Source organism: Danio aesculapii, chromosome 4, assembly GCF_903798145.1.
Source record: "Danio aesculapii chromosome 4, fDanAes4.1, whole genome shotgun sequence".
NCBI classification, from domain to species: Eukaryota; Metazoa; Chordata; class Actinopteri; order Cypriniformes; family Danionidae; genus Danio; species Danio aesculapii.
In genome coordinates, this window is record NC_079438.1 from 27,986,709 (window position 1) to 28,008,937 (window position 22,229).

Sequence of the window (22,229 nt, forward strand, 5' to 3'; positions counted from 1 at the left end):
AATTTAATTTAATAATTTATTTCAGTGATTTTATAGATGATTTTTCAGCTTCATTAATGAAGTCACATGATCCTTCAGAAATCACTCTAAAATAATAATAAAAATTATTATTGTTATTATTAATCATTCATTCGTTTTCTTTTCGGCTTAGTCCCTTTTTTGATCTGGGGTCGTCACAGCAGAATGAACCGCCAACTTATCAAGCAGCTGCAACCCATCACTGGGAACATCCATACACACTCATTCACACACATACACTACAGACAATTTAGCTTACCAATTCCCATAAACAACATGTCTTTGGACTGTGGGGGAAACTGGAGCACCTAGAGGTAACCCATGCGAATACGAGGAGGATATGCAAACTCCACACAGAAATGCCAACTGACCCAGCTGAGGCTCGAACCAGCGACCTTCTTGCTGTGAGGCGAACGTGCTAACCAATCCACCACCGTGCAGCCTGTTATTATTATTAATAGTTTTTTAATAATGAAATAGTAATAAAAGCAATAATGACTGGAGAAATAATTTAATTTGAAACTACATACAGTAAGAAAACAGTTATTTAAACTTTTTATAAATATTTAACTATTTTACTTTTTTTTAATTAAATAAATGCCGCCTTGATGAACATAATAATTTTCTAAAGAAAAAAAAACTAACCCCAAACTTTTGACTGGTAGTGTATATTATTAAAAGCTGAAAATGTGTTACCGTTGACATCCACATTTTTTGTTTAACAGAAGAAAGAAACTCAGAAAACAGGTTTGGAACAAGTGAAGGAAGAGTAAATGATGACAGAAATTTCAGTTTTGGGTGAGCCTTCCCTTTAACAAGTAAAGAGTTCAGATGCAAAAGCCACTAAACGCCACTTTCGCCAAAAATGAGCTAATGGCATTGAGTGAATGCTTTAGGCACGTAGTACATGTTGAACAAATATATTTGCTTAAAAATTATCCAAATCTCAGCATCAGCGCATTCAGAAATAACTGTTTGTTGGCAAAAGCCTCTAAACGTCACTTGCCTTTGACAGCAAAAGCCGCTATCTCCCGAGAATCAATCTGAAGGTGCGAATCGAATCATATGTTTTCAATGTAGCAGCGTGCAGATACGCCGGCTTTTATGAGGAGACTTGTATAAAATATAAGAGAATTGTATAAGCCTGTCCAACTGTCACTGAATGACAAATGAAAACATTTCTTACCTCACAACTCTGTGCATTACAAGAAAAAGAAGAAAACACAATGTAGAAACTGAAGTGTAGCATGCATTCATAACGTTTTTTTTGCACAGTGAGGCTACTTTGAATGAGTCAGATTTACTATACTAAGCTTGTTTTACAATATTTACAATGTTTACACTGCTCTACTTCCATTAAATGTAAATCCCAAATTTATGAAACGACAACAGATTATTAAGATTTAATTAATGTCAATTTTATTGTTATTGATTAATGCACTTAATTGACAGATTTCATTCATTCATTTTCCTTTTGCTTAGTCCCTAGTTTATCAGGGGTTAACACAGCAGAACGAACCACTTACTTAACAGATTTATTTGTTTTTAACTTAGGTGTTATGTGTTTTATATTTGGGTAAGATAATTTCTAATGGCATCTTTAGTGATTTTTCAGCTAATTGCACTGTCTTGTCTCAATAGGTGGATTTAGTGGTATTTGCAAAAAAAGCACTAGTGGATTTTGCTGGCTTTGACGCAGAAGAAAATCTACCTTGTTAAAAACCAACGAATTGTCTAAAGTGACATTTTTTGAAAAAAAAAATTATTTACTAGCTAATAACCTTTTCATTATATATAAAATGAACCTTCTGAACCTTATTATAAGAGCCTGATAGAAAATGCTCATTTACAAAATATGAGGTCTGATGGATTTAGAGGGTTTTGCATCTGAACTCTTCAAGTGGATACTTGTATGACCATATTTTATACATGTGTCAGCAGCCCTGTGATAAACTAGTCATAAGCACCCAAACATCTTATGCTTGGTTTCACTGTGCAGATCCGGCTTTCATGTTTAGCATGAACTGCTGAATAAATTAAATTCAGCCCAAACAAGAGCTTAGCTCTCCTTTCATATATTCAGAGAGGCTTCATTGGGGCCAGACAAGATGCTGAATATCCCAGGTGTCTCATCAGCCTCAGGAATAAGGTAAAAAATCAATTAGAGCAACTGCAATTTTACACAGACTTGCTTTCTTTTTTCAGGTTGTGGTTTTGTCAGGCAATCACATCTTCATCTTCAAGTTCTCTTTACACTTTATTCCTTTCTTTTTCTTTCAATATTTCCCAGTGTCAAGGTGTCTAGGAGTATTTTAAAAATTCTTGTACAATAACATGGCAGTGTTGACCATTTCGTCACATCAGCTGGGGTGAAGATTTGCAAGAGGTTGTTGATGACTGAACTCCCTTGCTCCCCTGATAGATCTTTGTGTAAGATAACTTGTAGAACATGTGCATCAAAAAAGGAGGAGCATTAAACATTGTTTCCTACAAGACCTCTAATGCTGTTATTATGAGGAAATAAACTCTCGGTGATGTAACTGAAGCTCATCAAGACAAGGATTCTGTTAAAGAGCTCAAACAAAACAAAGAACCAACAAGAAAAAAACACAACATTCATGTAGACCAAAAAAGACCAACTGTACCATTTTGTAGCCAGCTATCTACCAGAGGGCTGTTTTGTTTGATCATGCAACGTGCAGTATTTGGTTCAATAACATCAAAGATATAAGAATATTTCTATGGTATTTCTCTATTGACACTTACCATGCATTATTAAGATCATCTTTTGAAAAGTCCTCTAATATTTACCGCACAAAAAATAAAGCTTCATTTTTGTACATCCCTTGTACACAACCAAAGAAAGACCACTGACACACAGAATTAGGCAGAAAGAACAAACAATTGAGGTATTCTTTTCCAAATAAACACTGACACATTGAACAAAGAATGTGGACACCATGAAAAGAAGAACCGGTAATCTGAACTCCTAAACGAGCAATACATGACAAACACATGGCTCTTGGATCAAATTGGAAACACCCGCAATGCTAACATGGCCCTACCGTGCTAACAGTTGTATAACTGAACTTGGATATGGACGCCCCTGTGACCCCAGTGATCTCATCATCACCTTCCCTCCTCTTCCTGTGATTGTGGCACGGCCGCCTGCAACACCCGAAGGTAGCCAAGAGAGCCTTTCGGAAGCGGGTGTTCATGAAGCAGTAGATGATTGGGTTAACGCAGGCTGAGGTATAGGAGAGCAGCTGAATGAAGGAGATGGGAGCTCCAGAAAGTGCACGCTGAGCAGATATTTGGTCGAAAGCCTTCCAGGTGTTGGCAGAGTATAGAGGCATCCAACATACAAAGAACATGGCAACTATAATGATCAGCATTCGGATCACTCGTTTTTTGGCAATGAGTTTGGCCTCTGAGGTGTTGCTTCGTGGACGGTCTGTCTTGACTGTGCCTGAGGTGGTCAAAGCTGAAAGTTCCATAGCGGGAGGTTTCTTTGAGACCTGTATATAACATCCATCGCTCTCATCATGGCAAGATGACAATCCACCATTCAACCCATTCTTTACACCTGTAAATGAAAAAAAAAAAAATCAGAGTAAATAAAGATGTACAGTTACCCTATACTGCATCTGTCCACAATCACTCTGACTGCTCTTCTGGACTTTTTGGCTGTTTACAAACATTTTCTTAGCTCTCATTTTCAAATCTGTAAAATGACAATACCTGTAAAAAAACAAGCATCATAAACTGACATTTAAGCTAAATTCAAATACCAAAAACACAGTTTGATATTTTTTTAACCTTTTTTTTGCATTATTTAATAAGCAGAGCTGCAGAGATCTCATCTTTGCAATGTATGAGGACACTTCAGATAAATCTGTTTCAATGTGGATTAATATAGATGGCATAATGTTGGTTGTGAAGAACATAACATTAGGGAAAAGAAGACATCTCATTTAAAAAGGAAGTGTTTTGTCACACTGTATGCCTGTGAAAAAAAGGGTGGTACAACTTAAACAAATAACACCTGTATAACCAGTAGTCTATTTAACTATGCATAGACTTGGTTCAGCATGTCCCTATGCGTAGTTCTCCAAAAAATTCATCACTAAAAAAAGTTGTTGCTTTTTCAGCAATACTTCTAATAAAAGATACCTGTGGAGGTCTTTAACTTCAATGCACTGAGAAGTACCCTCTTCCACCTCACTGCAGTTATCTAAAGCTTCTCCCCGAGAGAACTTACATTCAGCACATCAGTGCACAATCAACCTTAACGCTCAGGGAAGTACTCAGCATGACCCTAGTGCATTCAGTATTCACCATGGGAGACATGGGTCAAGCAGCCACTTTCACAAAATGGAGAGAGGAAAAGTCTGTTGAGCATGCCATTTGAGGATGCCAAATAAAAGCATCTACCTTGCTCAAATCTCTCAAATGGCAGGAAACAACTTTTTAAGGGCTCTTTGACATACAGAAACATTAAATCAAATGCTGTTGCAAGTAAACATGATTAGCAATACTTCAATTTACTCTTCCTTGTTTAACTGCTGAAAATTCAAGCCAAATAGATATAATGCACAGGATGAAGTCAGATTCAAGTGCTGAATAAAAAAAAAAAAACGTTTGATGGAAATGTCTGGTGGTTAAACAAAAATTAAATCTTTTAAATGTTTTAGGTGGTTTATCAAAGTGGACGGGTGTGCTTCAGACTACTTTGAGATTCTGGGTCTTTACACACATACACACGCACACGTGTTCACAAAAATTTCATACCACTGGAGTCTTTTTTCTGCTCCAGCTCAAATTGAATCCCTCTGTAAAGTTCTCTGGATATGAGACCGTAGGCAATTATCATCACCACTCCTGGGATGAAGAACAGAATGGACAGCAACAAGACGTACCTGACAGAGAAAAGAAAATATCTGTAAATGAAAATGCAGTGAATCAATAGAGACAGTATAAAAAAAACAATGAAACCGCTCAACCACTCTTAAGAAGTGAACAGATGAGAACCAGGGAGATGAGTGGAGGCAGGAATGACTTTTCTAGAATCCATTTTCCAAAAGTGTTGCAAGTTCAAGTCAATCATTAATCAACATCAATGGTCTCAAAAGTGCTTTTGCACTGGGTAGTTAAAACAGCTCTGTTATAGAAACTAGGCACAAGGGCAGTACCTAACCTAGCTTCTCTTTTATTGCCATCTTCCTGGTTGAAATTACACCACCAACTGAAATTCTTGGATTCTCTAAATTCAAGCCAATCAACATATATTTAGACCACGTGTTGAACTGGGTTCAACCCTACTCTGAAGTTGGAGCTAATTTATTCCCCCAAGAAGCAAATCAGTGCTTGTTCGTGCACATGACAATCAAATCACGCAATGTGAATTATAATGGGTGTGATCTAAGTGGCGGGAAACACCAATCCAATGCCAAACAACTGACGAAAAACCTTCTGTGTTGTTGGCTTGCATTGGCTCACATATAGACCAAAAACCTGCACATGAACGTGTCTTTTCACTCCCACAGGGGGCAAAAATCAGTTTTCTCATTCCACAAAGGGACCCTGGAAGATTAAATGTGCACAGACAATGCATAAATAAAGCAGTGTTTAGTATCATTATCACAGTACATGCCACTCAACATGGAGGAATTTGCTTGTTCAAATATATCTGATAATCTAATGATACATATTGGGCCCGTTTCAGAAAGGAGGTTAAGTGAAAACTTGAGTATTTTAACCCTGAAATGAGAGAACTTCTGGGTTTTCCGTTTCAAAATGGCAGGTTTGTTAAACTCGAGAAAGCAAGTCAAGCCTTTTTCTGAAAGAGAGGTAACTTTAACTCAGAGTCAGTTACTGTGGTAACTTACTCTGTGAACCTAACCTGGTCAGAAGCAGGTTTTATTCTCTAAACTCTGAGTTTCTGTCAATCTCCTCCCCTTTTTTTGAAGACGAAGCGGTATTTCTTGCCTTAGCCTTACGTTTCCACCCACCTATTTTAATGCTCATTATAGATATGCGGATAAAAACGTTTGATGGAAACGTCATGATGCTTTTGAAAATACGCATAAAAAACATATGCGCATAAATGAGTAGGATAAACTTTTATTCAATAGAAAAGATTCGCCTAAACTACGATGGAAACACTTATACTGAACAAATTACAGTATGTGCATTAAAAAAAGGTTTGTTATAAGATGATCATGTGGTGATGAAAATGTGTGTGAATAGACAAACCAGCAGGCTGAGCACACTGTAAAACATCTTAAATGTTGTTTTGGTCATTCATTCTAAAACACCTTAACCGTTTCAGTATTAGCGTTATTATATTATTAATGACCTCCAGAGCGTCTGGAGCGGGTCAGGAGCATCTGTTCTCCGCGTCTCATAGCTTCAAACGCCACCACGCTTTCAGTGTCAGCATTGTCTTCTGAGGCGCAAGTACATTTATTAAATAAAGAAAAGATTGACGCAGCTTTTTCTACCGCAGTAAATTCTGTTTTTACTGTTGATATTTGGTGCCCAATTAATCAGGAAGTGACAATTTTGTTCTCTTTGAATCGTGGGATGGAAATGCTGCTTTATCTTTTATGCATTATTCCAGTTTTGCACATAAATTTAATTAATATATTTGGATGGAAACATTGCTATTGCCTACATTTCAGTCACACAAAGAACAAAGTCACATACGAGAATGGCTTGTCCTTTTTTAATACACAATTAGATTCAAATCACAGACCTTCGACAGGGACATGTACTGTAACTAGATTAATGGGATTATTATTCTATCTAAAAACTATTGTTTAGTTCTGCTTACATTCTAAATGTTATATCAACCTCTATTACTTGATCAATAAAAAAGGCAGACACAAGTGCGCTTTTAAATCTATTAAATGGCACCTAGGTTACCCCTTTTTTCAGATTTTATATAAGTGTTTTGCGTCTCCAGAATGTTTCTGTAAAGTTTCAGCTCAAAACACCCATCAGATTTTTCATTATACCTTTTACAAGATTCTATTTTATACGCGCTATTTTATATGCGCACACACAAACACACAGAGAGAGACAGACAAAGCGTGTTTAGCTTTGCACTCTTTTTGCACGCAAATGTGACAGGATACAGGTTAATCTCCACTGCTGTATGGATATCTGTTATGTTAATGAACAAAATAAACCTGATTTTAATGTCCACAAAGCGGGATTGAAGTGTCTTCCTTTATAATTGTTCTGACACACGGCTGTGCTGATGAAGTAAAGCTGAAGTAAATCACTGTAATTCATTACACACGTGCACTGTTTTAAAACATTTTAAACATGTGAAACTTACTCTTGATCACATTTGATGATGATTGATGATCCTAGCGAACTGAACAGACCTTTTATTCCCCATTGCTTTGCGCACGTCTGGTCTTCTTGATATGATTATACACATGACTACATGTTAATACGCGCAGCTGTCAATCAATTCGGTGGGTGGGGGGACCGCACTCCTACGTCAAGTTGCGGTCGGTCTGAAAACCGCTCCAATTGGTCCACAGTTTTTATGTTGTTAAATTGAAAAAAAAGGACTGGGTGTGTTTATTTCACCCCAATATGACAGTCTATACACTATATCTACACACATATCTGTCCAAACAGCTTGAAAAGTAGATTTTTCACCATAGGTGCCCTTTAAAACTGATCAACGTGTATAAAAGTGTGAATGTGTGTAAAAATTTTTTAGAAACGTCACACATAACATTACTTATTTTATTATACTTAAATATTTAAAAACTTTAAATGTAAAATTTCGCATTAACTTGAGCAGCTGTTTTCCCAAGCTAACTGTCTCAGTTTCACTGATGCAGTGGTGTTGCTTTTTAACATATATGGTCATATTTGCTATAACTTTGCATGAGCACATCAAGTTCAGCTGGAGAAAGAAATGGTGATGTCTTTTTTTAAGATGTTGCCATAGTCACTTGTAATGTCTGCGCTCTTTTGATAATGCCTTTTTGAAGTTGCGGTGTGGGCGCTTAACTCTGAGTTAGTCTACTCAAAGTTGATTGACCTAATTCTGAGTTTTTAATCTCTCGGTAAATCAACTCAGAGTTCAAGTTTAAACTCCGAGATGGTTGAACCTCCTTACTGAAACAGGCCTATTGTTTGCAATTATTTGAGAAATGTAGAAAAATTAAACCTGGCGTAGTTGCCTTCCTTATTTAATTGTTTACTTAGTTACATCACTTGACTTTGTGTTCTTACGCTCAGATTTGTTACTGGATGACAAATTAAATTGCTCTCTTTAGCCAACGAATGATACCAATTCTACATGCTGAAAGGGACAACTCGATCTGACATTAGCCCGATAAGAGGCGAAATGTGGATCACACCAAACCAGCTAGCTGGACCGATGCTGTCACGTGTGAAATAAGAGTACAGAGATGGATCCAAATGCAAGTGAGATATTTAATGGTAACAGTGAAAATAAGCCAACAGGGCTACAAAAAGAGGGTGAGGACACTGAAATTCTGGGGCAGGAACAGAGGGACGAAACGAATACCAGCAGTCACTCTTCTAGTCCTGAGCACAACACAGATACACATAAGCAAACACAACGAACTGACATAGAGACATAGAAACGTAGCCCAGATACAGGCTCAGTAATGAACCTCAGCTGGTGATCAATCAAACAGCTGAGTGCCGTCATAACACGTGACCAAACAAATACACGTGGAAAAACAAACAACACAAACCCATGTGACAAAACAGATACTCCGGAAAGCGCACAAACCTGCAACCGTGACAATACCCCTCCTCTTAAGAGCACCTCCTGGTGCTCCCAGAAGAGCTTACCTGGCGATTGAATTCATCGATAAGAGAGTGATCCAATATGTCCCTAGCCGGAACCCAACTTCTCTTCTCTGGACCGTAACCTTCCCAGTCCACCAAGTACTGAAATCCTCGCCCCCTCCGTCTTGAATCCAGAATGCGCTTAACCGAATAAACGGTCTCCCCATCTACGAGACGCGGCGGGGGAGGGACCGGACTGGGCGGGTTAATGGCCGTATGAAAAACGGGCTTTAATTTGGAAACATGAAACACGGGATGTATTCTCCTGTACGCTGGAGGAAGTTTGAGGCGGACTGCCACCGGACTAATGATTTTGATGACAGTGAATGGGCCAATAAATTTAGGTGCAAGTTTATTACATACGGAACACAAGGGAATATTCTTGGTTGAAAGCCACACTCTTTGACCGACGACGTAAACGGGAGGCTTAGACCGGTGGCGATCGGCTTTAGCCTTGGTGCGCGCACCCACTTGGAGGAGGGTCTGTCTGGCCCTGTTCCAAGTGCGTCGGCACCTCTGGACAAAGGCGTGAGCGGAGGGGACCGCGACTTCGGATTCCAGACTGGGAAAACCTAAACTAAACCTAAACCTAAACTGGCTGGTAACCTAAACTACACTGAAACCGAGAAAGGCCCGTGGCTGACACTGGCAATGAGTTGTGTGCATACTCCACCCATGGGAGCTGCTGACTCCAAGAGGTGGGATTCTGGGAAACCAAACAACGTAACATACGCTCGAGATCTTGGTTGGCCCTTTCAGTCTGTCCGTTACTCTGAGGATGGAAACCAGAAGAAAGACTTACAGACGCCCCCAATAAACGACAAAATTCTCTACAAAATTTAGAGACAAACTGTCAGAACTGTCAGGCCCCCTGTCAGAAACCACGTCCGTCGGGAGGCCATGAATGCGAAAGACGTGATTTATGACAGCATCCGCTGTCTCTCTGGCTGAGGGTAATTTGGGAAGAGGGATAAAGTGAGTAGCCTTCGAGAACCGGTCCACCACGGTCAAAACAGCCGTATTGCCACCAGATGGCGGGAGACCTGTGACAAAATCTAGCGAAATGTGCGACCAGGGTCTCGAAGGCACTGACAGAGGATGAAGGAGTCCAGCGGGAGGTCGATTAGAAGTCTTAGAAACAGCACAAACGGAACAGGCCAAAACAAACTCACGTATATCCCGTGCCATAGCTGGCCACCAGAATCGCTGTTTAACCAAAAATATAGTACGACTCACCCCAGGATGACAAGCCACTTTGGAGGAATGTCCCCATCGAATGACGTCAGACCGAATCTCCTCCGGCACAAACAAGCGGCTGGGTGGGCATCCGGCCGGGGGCGTTACCCCATCCAGGGCTGTGCGAACCCTGCTCTCGATCTCCCATGTCACCGCAGAAATACAAATCCTCTGAGGAACGATGGGCTCAAGAGACGTATTGCGCTCGGAAAAATCAAAAAGACGGGATAACGCATCGGGTTTGATGTTCTTAGAACCCGGTCGATAAGAGATGGTAAAGTCGAATCGTCCGAAAAATAATGCCCACCGAGCCTGCCTGGAGCTAAGTCGTTTGGCAGACTTGATGTATTCAAGGTTCTTATGGTCGGTCCAAACGATAAAGGGAACCCCCGAACCCTCCAACCAATGACGCCACTCCTCCAAAGCGAGTTTGACAGCCAACAACTCCCTATTACCAATGTCGTAATTACGTTCTGCGGGAGATAATCGGTGTGAAAAAACGCGCAAGGATGAATTCTGTCATCCGAGGATGCACGCTGGGACAGGATAGCGCCCACCCCCTCCTCTGACGCGTCAACCTCCACCACAAACTGCCGGGAGGGATCAGGAGTCACCAGAATGGGGGCTGAAACAAAGCGGCCCTTTAATTTTGTGAATGCAGCCTGTGCTGCACTCGACCACCTGAAGGAAGTCTTGGAGGAGGTTAAGGATGTCAGAGGGGCGACGAGCTGGCTGAAATTGCGAATAAAACGCCGGTAAAAATTGGCGAAGCCCAGAAATCTCTGCAGGGCCTTACGAGACTCCGGAATTGGCCAATTCACCACAGCCTGAATCTTCTCTGGATCCATGCGCACCCCCTCGACCGACACAATGTGTCCTAAAAAAGGAACAGACTGTGCATGAAACACGCATTTCTCCGCCTTGACAAAAAGCCCATTCTCTAGCAGCCTCTAAAGCACTCGCCTGACGTGCTGCACATGTTCCTGGAGAGAACGGGAAAAAATCAGAATGTCATCCAGGTAGACATAAATAAACTGATCTATCATATCTCGCAACACATCATTGACGAGTGCTTGGAAAACTGCGGGGGCGTTGGAAAAGCCCAAAAGGGAGAACACAATATTCAAAATGACCCCTGGGGGTATTAAATGCAGTTTTTCATTCATGACCCTGCTTAATGCGAACCAAATGATATGCGTTGCGGAGATCTAATTTCGTGAAAAAAGATGCCCCCTGCAGACGCTCGAACGCTGAAGACATCAGCGGCAAAGGATATGTATTCTTCACCGTGATGTTGTTCAGCCCTCGATAATCTATGCAAGGACGAAGAGACCCATCTTTCTTTTTCACGAAAAAGAACCCCGCCCCCGCCGGTGAAGAAGAAGGGCGAATGATCTTAGCCGCTAGAGAATCAGAAATGTATTTCTCCATGGCCTCCCTCTCAGGAATAGAAAGAGAGTATAGTTTGCCTTTAGGCGGAGATGTACCTGGCAATAAATCTATAGCACAGTCATAGGGACGATGAGGAGGCAGAGAAGCAGCCCGAGACTTACTGAACACTCTCTTCAGGTCGAGGTACTCACTGGGCACGTTTGACAGGTCTATGCGCTCCTCCTGAAACACAGAACAAGACACGGCAGAACGAGCAGACAAAAGACAAGACTCATGACAGTTCAAACTCCATGAAAATATAGTATTAAGACCCCAGTTAATGTGAGACTTATGGAGGATCAGCCAAGGATGACCTAAAACCACTGGTGTGTTAGCACAGTCTGTTAAAAAGAAAGATATATTTTCAACATGATTTCCGGACGTGATCATCTTTATGGGTTTAGTGGAGTGAGTGATAGTAGGAAGGGAAAGTCCACTGAGGGCGCGTACTGCAATGGGTGGTGAAAGGGTGTTAACCGGAAGTTTAAAACTGAAAGCGAAACTGGAATCAATGAAATTCCCCTCTGCCCCGGAATCAACAAGGGCATGGGTGTTCTGGCTTCCGGAACCCCATGATAAAGTGACGGGCAACAAGGTAGCCGCCGCAGAGGGTTTATCCAGATTAATTTCACCCATCAGTAACCTCTTACCTACTGATGGGTGTTGTCTTTTACTGGACAGGAAACACACGATGTCCCGTGCCCCACAGTAAAGGCAGAGTCCCTCCTCTCTCCGTCGGCGCTTCTCCTGCACGGACAAGCGGGACCTGCCCACCTGCATCGGTTCCGGGTCAGCGCTTCCCACTTCCGGCGCCGCAGCCAAAACCGGAAGACCAGAGACCGGCTCCAAAAACCTGACCTGCTGCCTGCGATTCTCTCGGCGAAGCAATCGGGCGTCCACCCGAACCGCCAGATCCACTAACTCGTCCAAGGTCTTTGGAAGATCTGCAGTATAGATCTCGTCCTGAAGACGCTCGGATAGTCCATGCAGGAACATGTCCCACTGCGCCTCCTCGTTCCAGCCGCACCTCAGCCGCCAAAGTCCGAAACTCAATAGAGTAGTCCGCCACGCTCCGATTTCCCTGACAGAGTTCAGCGAGGATCGGGCGGCCTCTCTCCCGGAAGCGGCCCCGATCAAACACCTTCTTAAGCTCTTTGGAGAACAGATCGAAGGTAGTAGAACAGCATGGCAGTTTCTGTTCCCAGGCTGTAGTTCCCCATTGAGCCGCCTTACCCGAAAGGAGAGTGATGACAAAGGCAACCTTAGCCTGCTCGTGGAGAACAACGTGGTTGCAACGTGATGTACAAGGAAAACTTGGAGAGAAAGGACAGGCATAGGTGAGGCTCTCCGGAATAGCAGGTGGAGGAGGAAGGCTAGGTTCAACAAGGCGATTAGTAGTCATTGGTGCTGGCAACACTACAGGGGCTGGTGCGGTCTCAGCTTGTGCCGCTCCTGTAACCAAGCTTTTGGACCTGAGTGGTGAGCAAGGAGACCTGGCCAACCAGAGCCTGAATCGCCTGAGCGGTGGTAGCTAATGCCTCATCCTGCCGTCAATCCTGGCGTTACTGAGTGAGACGATCTCAGAGATCTGGATGCACTCGCTGGATCCATGACAAGGTCAGTTCGTTCTGTCACGTGTGAAATAAGAGTACAGAGATGGATCCAAATGCAAGTGAGATATTTAATGGTAACAGTGAAAATAAGCCAACAGGGCTACAAAAAGAGGGTGAGGACACTGGAACTCTGGGGCAGGAACAGAGGGGACGAAACGAATACCAGCAGTCACTCTTCTAGTCCTGAGCACAACACAGATACACATAAGCAAACACAACGAACTGACATAGAGACATAGAAACGTAGCCAGATATAGGCTCAGTAATGAACCTCAGCTGGTGATCAAACAGCTGAGTGCCGTCATAACACGTGACCAAACAAATACACGTGGAAAAACAAACAACACAAACCCATGTGACAAAACAGATACTCCGGAAAGCGCACCAAACCTGCAACCGTGACAGATGCTGACTGATGGCTCGATTTGAAACCCAATGGTCAACCATCAGCTTGGTGTGTCCCTGCCCTAAGAGAATCACAAAATCCTAGGTTCTGACTGAAAAACCTCTGCAGTGACTTACAGCCAATAAGAGAATAGGATACACGGCAATGGGAGGAGCTATAGACCAGAATATCAGCAGGCTCATAAGACCTTTTCGGTTCTAATCACTTTTCATTGCTTTTGGTTTCCAGTCCAAACAGAGCTGTCAGCATTTGTTGCTTATAGTAAAGTCATGCAGGGTGTAACTTCCTGCCTCTGATCCATCATTCAATGTGAACACAGCAGCAACCGAAGGTTACCCAGAGAGTCATGCAGTGTGAAAGCAATGGCGATACAATGACTGTGAACTTGGCCTGACAGATTTATTCTTTAATATGTTAAATAACATGGACTGTTGGTAAGCTCAGACATACAGTAAGACAATACAATGAATGTCAAGCTTTAAAGGGTCACGAAACACCAAAACACATTTTCTGAGCTGTCGACAGTCATTTATATGTCCCACATTGCTAAAAACACTATTATGACACATATATTTCACAAAAAAAGTGAAAATTGGTTGTTTTTTCATTGTTTTGAGCAAATTTGTTCTTCTGGTTTGAAAAAAAAAAAATTGAAGCTATGTCACAGCGATGTGTAAACGCCATTGTGTAAATTTCAGCATGGAGACTGGATGTCTGTACCAGTGGGTAAAAAGTGACGTCATGAGTTTTTAGCATTAATTCATGAGAAAGAATTACGAACGAACCAATAAGTGCACTCTATTGTGAATGAAGTGCAACTTCATTAATATGCGTGATATAGCTCCGAAGACTCTTTTTACCTGTTACAGTGTTCAGAGAGACGTCAAGTTGTGTTTGCCAACCGTAATTAAAACAAGTGGAGGAAGAAGAAGTGTTCACAGACATGAGTCATCAGTGTTGCATTTATAAATGTGCCACAACAAAGGTTTTTTTTAATTTCTCCACGATGAGAGCCACAACTCGCGTGTGGATTACCAGTGGGCCTGCTAACATGTGACAAAAATACATTTGTAAGGAACATTTTTACCCGAGAGCTTTTCGAATCTGAAAAAGGTCAAATTCAGGTTTGCCACTCATTTTCTTTTTAAAAGACGCGGTTCCAATTCATGTTGATTGTCCTGTCTCTACGGATTTGGTAAGTGTGCGATCAATGTTTGTTGTTTATGTTTCTTCAGATGGCAAAGTAGTTGGTATCGTGAACAGTACTCTTTCAGTTTTTAAAGACATTACTTAGTGAAATGTCTGATGTTACTAAGTAATTTACAGTAATATTACTACAATATTATGAACTGCAAATGCTTGTGGTGTCTTTTTAAATGGTTGTACAACAGTAACATCCTTCTGAACCCGAAGTGCGGTGTAAGGTGGTGTGTGCCAGACCAATGTTTTCACAACAGATTACAACAGTCCACTTTTTTAGTGCAGTGCAGTATTTGTGGGCAGGCACAATGGTGTATTTATTAGTTATTTGGTTATTTCAATAAATACAGTTGGGAATAATAACTACCAATGTGAGACTTTCACCTCGTCAGGAGCATCTACACTTTCTCCTGCATACACATGCGTGTTTGTGTTGAAAGGTTACAAATGATAAGGCAGTGGACCTGTACTGTCAATCAACCAGATAATGTGACTGAGGAGAATCTGGTGGAATGAAATCCTGCACTTTTTTTACACAGCTCTCAGATCCACTGTAAATGCTGCTCTCCCGAATCGCTGTCCATCTCCCCTGCGTCTGTGTTTGGGTTGCCAGCCCACTATAACAAAACTCCCATTTTCATGCAAACCCTTCCCTTTTTCGCTGTTGGGACACTCCCACCTAAACAAAGCGGGACTCGCACACTTTCCTTACTATTTTCAAACTAGAGGTGTGAAAAAAACCCTGCTGAGACATGGGGGTTTCATAGCCCTTTAAATAAAAAGCTCTGTCCCATAGTAGGACGTCATTTTGTAATATTCAAATGACAGCGTGGGGAGTATTCCCTGAAAGCATCTCTGCTAGTCTGTTCCTCAGATCTTTTTCATCTATCAGACAGCTTTGTGCTTGCAGCCCCTTTCCATGCTGCACTTATCTAATATCAAAGACACTTTTCTCTCCTTTTGTTTCCTGTGTGGCTTTCAAATTCATTATGAGCTCAAGCACAAAGGCAATAAACGTAATACTAATCTGACCAGGAAGTAGATTTTGGAGTGTGATATTAGGAAGCACACTAATAAGCAAACATGTTTACAATGTGCGACTTGTAATACCTGTGTGTTTTTTTGAAAACAAACATGGATAGAGATAAGAGATAAGGAATTTTGTTCTTAATATATATAAGAATAGTCCAAAATTAGACTAATCATCAATTAGGCAGATTAAACAGACTTCACATGTGTAGTTATTTATTCCACCATACCATATGATTAATCTAGATATGAGCTATTTTTTGTCTATTTGTCAGTCACCGAGGGTGGGCACTCGCTACACACTAGAGGGCACTCTACACGTCACATCTGCCCCTGAACTGGACTACATATTCCATCATGCACCTCACACACCAGTTCCAGATCCCCCTTGATTGCAAATACACAGCTGAAGCTTGAGAACACACACACACACACACACACACACACACACACACACACATATCTTTGCTGAGTCTTGTATCCTGCAAGTGAGCACTACAAAGTATTTCCTTGCTCTTGTCTTACTCTTTTTTTTTTTTTGCTTTGTTTATATTTTATGTTGTTTTGCCGGATGTCCTAACAATTCATCTCTGGAATAAATTCATGCTCCTCTCTGTTCCTATTTTGACTTTGCCCTGTACGATCATCCCAGAATAAAGCTGCATTTGGATCCTCACCTCTGATGTTTAACCTGACTCTTTACACTATTAGATTGACATAGACATCCCCAATATAGCCTTGTTTTAGCTAAGAGGTCTGTTTAAATGTCTACTAGACATCTATTAGACTTCTATTAAACACACAAAAATGCTTGCAGTGAATGTGTGAGAAAAAAAGAAACTGTTAAATATTTTTGGAACAGACTCAAGATCAGTGGCCTTTCTGATTTTTGTACTAGAACTGATCCTGTAGCATTCAACAGGTAGGTTGTGTATTATTTATTATTTTATTAAAGTGGACTAGGGCAGTGTATATGTACACCCCTTGATCCCTCGGTTTTTTATAGAGCTGTCTTCTATGTACACTTCAGGTAGCTCTATATACACAGTGCTACATATATACAGTGCTACACAACTGTGACTCATCAGCAGGTCACACTTAACCCACACAAACCTAGAGTGTGATCTAGGAATCATTTTGAGATTTAAAAGGGCACTTGGTGAAAAATCTACTTTTCAAGCTGTTTGGACGAAATGTGTGTAGGTATAGCGTAATAAACTGTCATACTGGGGTGAATAGTTCTTTTTTTTCAAATTTAACAACATAAAAAACGGTGGACCAATTGGAGCAGTTTTCAGATCGACTGCAAACTTTACGTAGGAGTGCGGCTCCCCCTGCCCACCAACATTGATTGACAAGCTGCGCGCATTAACATGTCCGGTAGTCACGTGTATCATCATACCATCAAGAGAGGACAAGCGCAAAGCAACCGGGAATAAAAGGTCTGTTCAGTCACTAGGATCATCAATCATCATCAAATGTGATCAAGAGTGAGTTTCACAAGTTTAAATGTTTTAAAACAGAGCATGTGTGTATGAAATTACAGCGATTCACTTCAGATTCACTTAATCAGCACAGCCGTGTGTCAGAACAATTATAAAGGAAGACGCTTTAATCGCGGTTTGTGGACGTTAAATCAGGTTTATTTTGTACATTAATATAAGAGATATCCATACAGCAGTGTATATTACCAGTATCATGACACATATGCGTGCAAGACGCGTGTAAAGCTTAACGTGCTGTCTCTCTCTCTCTCTGTGTGAGTCTGCGTGCCTGAGCTATGTGTGTGTGTGTATGTCTGCGCTACGTTTGTGTGTGTGTGTGTGTGTGTGTGTGTATGTGTCTGCGCTATGTGTTTGTGTCCTTGCTGTGTGTGTGCGTGAACTTTGTAATGACATTGTGTGTGACTCATTGTTGCAAATCCACAAAAAAATGCATCAAATACTGATTGTTAAAGTTCTTACTGTAGTATTTCTCACACATGTTACGTGAGATCTGCTTCCTGAGGCAGCCGAGGGCGGCGATTGCTGACAGGCACGTGGGAACGGTGGGCGGGGAGGACTAGCCTTAAAGGGCCAGTACAAAAAAACAGCAAAACCTTTTTCCATAATATAGACACTTCAAACAGCTATAATAATAATCTGATTGGTGTTTTGAGCTGAAACTTTACAGACACATTCTGGGGACACAAAAGACTTATATTAAATATGAAAAAAGGGGTAACCTATGTGCCCTTTAATAACATAAAATATTATTAAAGCCATTATACATATACATAACAATTATAATAATAATTGTAAATATCTTCTCTAGCAGCCCCAAACATATCTATGGAGTACACTGAAGAATAAAACATGCAACTAATTTATACACAAAACATATAAGTAATAATCATCACCATTCAAGTTATCTCAAGGATATTCCAGTTATGCATTGGTTTTCCCTGTATAGAGGCCATCAATGCAGTAAATAAAATCTACAACATGGAGATAAGGTGGCAGGTGAAGAGGCAATGATATAACAGAGATGAAGCTGGTCCTAGTAATCCTGAAGACCCTAATTAGCTGGCAGGACAGTGTCCCTATAGAAGCAAGAAACCAGACTGGAACAGGTGAATCATCCAGCAAAAACATAATCTTGGAAACACAATCCACTCTGCATGTAATCATTATTCATTCATTCATTCATTCATTCATTCATTCATTCATTCTATTTCTTTTCTGCCTTTATTAATCAGGGGTCACCATAGTGGAATGAACCGCCAACTTATTCAGCATATGTTTTATTCCAGCTGCAATCCATCACTGGGAAGCACCCATACACTCTCATTCACACACATACACTATGGACAATTTAGCTTACCCAATTCACCTATAGAGCATGTCTTTGGGCTTGTGGGGAAAACCTGAGCATCCAGAGGAAACCCACGCCAAAACGGGGAGAACATGCAAACTCCACGCAGAAATGCCAATTGACCCAGCCAAGGCTCGAACCAGCAACCTTCTTGCTGTGAGGCGACAACATTACCCACTGTGCCACCACGCTGCCATAATTATTATTATTATTTATTTTTTTTTTATCTAACGAGTGTATAATTTGACATTCTAGGCTTTTTTTTTCAGTGAACATGAATCAAAGGTTTTCAAATAAGCTGGCATGAAAGACAGGGTGGATGAAACCCTATATTTTTTTTCTCAAAGAAAAATGATTCAATAAGGTTAAAAGTACTCTACCCATTATTGATTAATTCAAGTGTCAACATGCCTCTGAAAGTGATAAATGAATAACTTTGATCAGCAGTGAGAGAACATTTAGCTTTCTCCAGTCAATAAAGTGTTAAAAGCCCATTGGCCGTTATTTACAAAGTAAATATGTGAACTGCTTTTAAAAAATTCTTCAGCAGGACATCAAAGTAAAGCTTCAATAAAGCATTTCTTTAGCGGCATGTAAAAAAAATAATATTTTTATTAAATACTCAAATTATCATCTTTAGATTACCTTGGTCATTAATACTTGCTTTTTAACACAGTCATATTAACAGAGAGAGAGAGAGAGAGAGAGAGAGAGAGAGAGAGAGAGAGAGAGAGAGAGAGAGAGAGAGAGAGAGAGAGAGAGAGAGAGAGAGAGAGAGAGAGGAGAGAGAGAGAGAGAGATAGAGAGAGAGAGATCACAAGTCAGAACCCCCTGGAGCTTAACAGTCTCTGACCAGGAGTTGAACCAGCAGGCTGCGATCTGTGTGAAACTCTTGGCCAATGGAACAATGCATCTGGATGTCCAAACAGACTATCAGAGAGAAATGATGAATACCAAGCTTGGCTTGGACCTTTGCTCCACAATTAATGAGCAATATTTAATTGCAATTGTGATGTATTTTCATCTCATTAAGAAATTATTCCTGACATCAGGTCCCTGCTTAAAGACCAGCATATGCTTTTCAAGGCCCTGGTTCATGCTGATTAGTGATAATTAGACCCTGTGATTTCTTGTGCTATATTGCATGGATGTGGTTCTTTTGAACAGCTTTTTGGACACTTCTTTTCACTCATACCCCATTTTGTTTACAATATCAGGCTAATCCATGCCATCACTTTACACTGCAACATTATTTTTTACTCTTGTATATGTTATTAGGTTGTGTCCTTTGTTCTCTTTGCTGTTGTATCATTTTATTTGCCATTTTTTTGCACTATTTGTGTTTTGAAGAACCTTAAGCAAAGAAAATTATTTTACTGGGTTGCGGCTGGATATATGGATATATGCTGGATAAGTTGGCGGTTCATTCCACTGTGGCGACCCTGATTAATAAAGGGACTAAGCCAAAAAGAAAATTAATGAAGGTATTAATACAATGTATTTTTATTAAAAGTAATATCAATAAAAGCTGTTGTCGTGGTAGTAATTGAAATGTTATATTCTGAGAAATAGTCATCATATAATCTAAAATGTTTAGCCCCAATGAGGGGGAACAAATGTCCAATGCTGCGTTTGGAGGGCTATTGGTGTACTAAAGTCATGTCTGAAACAACATTTTATTACAGTAACATAATTAAGAGTGTAAAGCTCCAAATTTTCTTTGAGCCCCAGATTTATAAGTTGGGGGCAATGTTATTACTGCCAGCTACTATTGTAAAAAAAAAAAAAAAAGCACTAGGGAAAAAATTCCTTTCTATATATATTTAGGAATATTCATGCTTTTGTTACAATATATTGCTGTATTTTCTGCAGTTTCCTTGTCTTGTTTGTTTTGCAGTTTTATTACTATTAACTGTATAAGTGCATTTTAACCAGGACTTAAACACAACATACCTACCTACCAGAGTTATATTCTAGCAGATATAATGTATCAGGTTTTATTTATGAAAAGGGCCCTTTAGGAGCAGGATTATACATCCTTGCTGTACAATAACCCCAATATTACATTGTTCAACATTATGTTGTTCCACAGCAGCAATATTTGTCAAACTGTACAGCAGTGGTTTCCAACCTTTTTTTGCCTGAGACCCCCTTTTCCCCAAGAAAATATTGTAAGGCCCCCCTCCACATATACGTTTGCAGTAAGGATGACAAATAAGGGACTCTTTGCTTTGAGAAAAAGGAATAAAATCATAGTTCAGGTAACTATCTTGGTATTTCCTGCATTTCATGTTTCCAGTATTGCTAGTGCTGCGACCTGAAATGTTTGGAGCTTCCTCACCTGGGTCCTGTATGCTTGGGTCATTACTATTAGCTGCTGTAGGCGAATCAGTGACACTCAAATTTCAAATTTGTCTGGATTCTACAACATTTTTTGGTCAGCCAGGGGATAAAATGCTAAAAAAGTGTACAGAGCTCGCTGAGTCCCCCTTGGGGGCTGAGACCCCTGTTGGGAACCGCTGTAGAGTGTCCACTGTTTGCTTGTTGGAGTAATCCACAAAGGTGAAGACATTTTCTATGACATAAATTTTGCTGTACTAGTTTTTGGACCGTTATCGTAAGTTCATTTGTTAGATAAGCTCCAGATTTGGCTTCAGTACTGACTAATCTAATGTATATGCACAAATATAATATTGTATAGCTTCCTATTAAAATATAAATTTAAAAGATAGATTTGTGAGGGGTGTACTTATATATGCTGAGCGCTGTATATATATATATATATATATATATATATATATATATATATATATATAATATATATATATTATATATATATATATATAAGCAACCAATTAACAGAAGCCTTGTAGCTTCTCCACATATATACTCAAACAGATATTCACATACTCCCAGAGTCCAAATGTACATAAAATCAAAAGTTGAAATAAAAACACCAAGCTTCAAGTCTTCATGTTATTGCATCATTTACCAAGAGACTAGTGATTGAACTCGCAAAGGACTCACCATGTCTGTTCCACTTGGCTGATGGGCCATTCAAGTCTGCACATGTGAGCTGTGATGTTGTTCATTGTTGAATGGCACCAGTATACTGAACACAGGATAGGGCACCATAATAGCTACAGAGAGGACCCATGTGGCAGCGATGACCTTATAGGCATGAGAACGGGTCTGCCATGCTCTTGACTTCAGTGGGTTGCAAATAGCACTGTATCTTTCAATAGCAATGGCCACCAGACTGAAGGTGGAGATGCTGACAGATATACCTGTAAAGATATTGTAGACAAGAGCAGAACAAGTATATTACTACATAAATATAAATAACACATAAAATCAAACAGGCTAAACTTATACACTCATCTATGCTTCTAGAATCCACAAGACATCAGTGAGTATTGCATGCTCTACTTATTTAAACAACCAGATCTTTATTTAACATTAAAGAGACACTCAAAACTGTAGTTTAACTGTAGCAGTTAAATTCAATATATAGAGTTTAGGCAGGTGACGGGGATTTTTTTTACACTGCAAGTCAGTTGATTAACAGTTTCTGTACTTCGTGATTTGTGTGT

The 22,229-nt window shown here is 40.3% G+C and overlaps 1 protein-coding gene across 1 annotated transcript; it reads right to left on the bottom strand.

Annotated features, from left to right (window-relative positions):
- Positions 1 to 1,840: 1,840 nt before the first annotated feature.
- Positions 1,841 to 21,927, bottom strand: LOC130222395 (cholecystokinin receptor-like; the record flags this gene model as incomplete). Its single annotated transcript, XM_056454994.1, is given in 4 exon segments — positions 1,841 to 3,604; positions 4,810 to 4,937; positions 21,664 to 21,726; positions 21,728 to 21,927. Coding segments are annotated over 4 exon segments (927 nt in total), but the record flags the coding sequence as incomplete, so codon positions are not given.
- Positions 21,928 to 22,229: the final 302 nt, after the last annotated feature.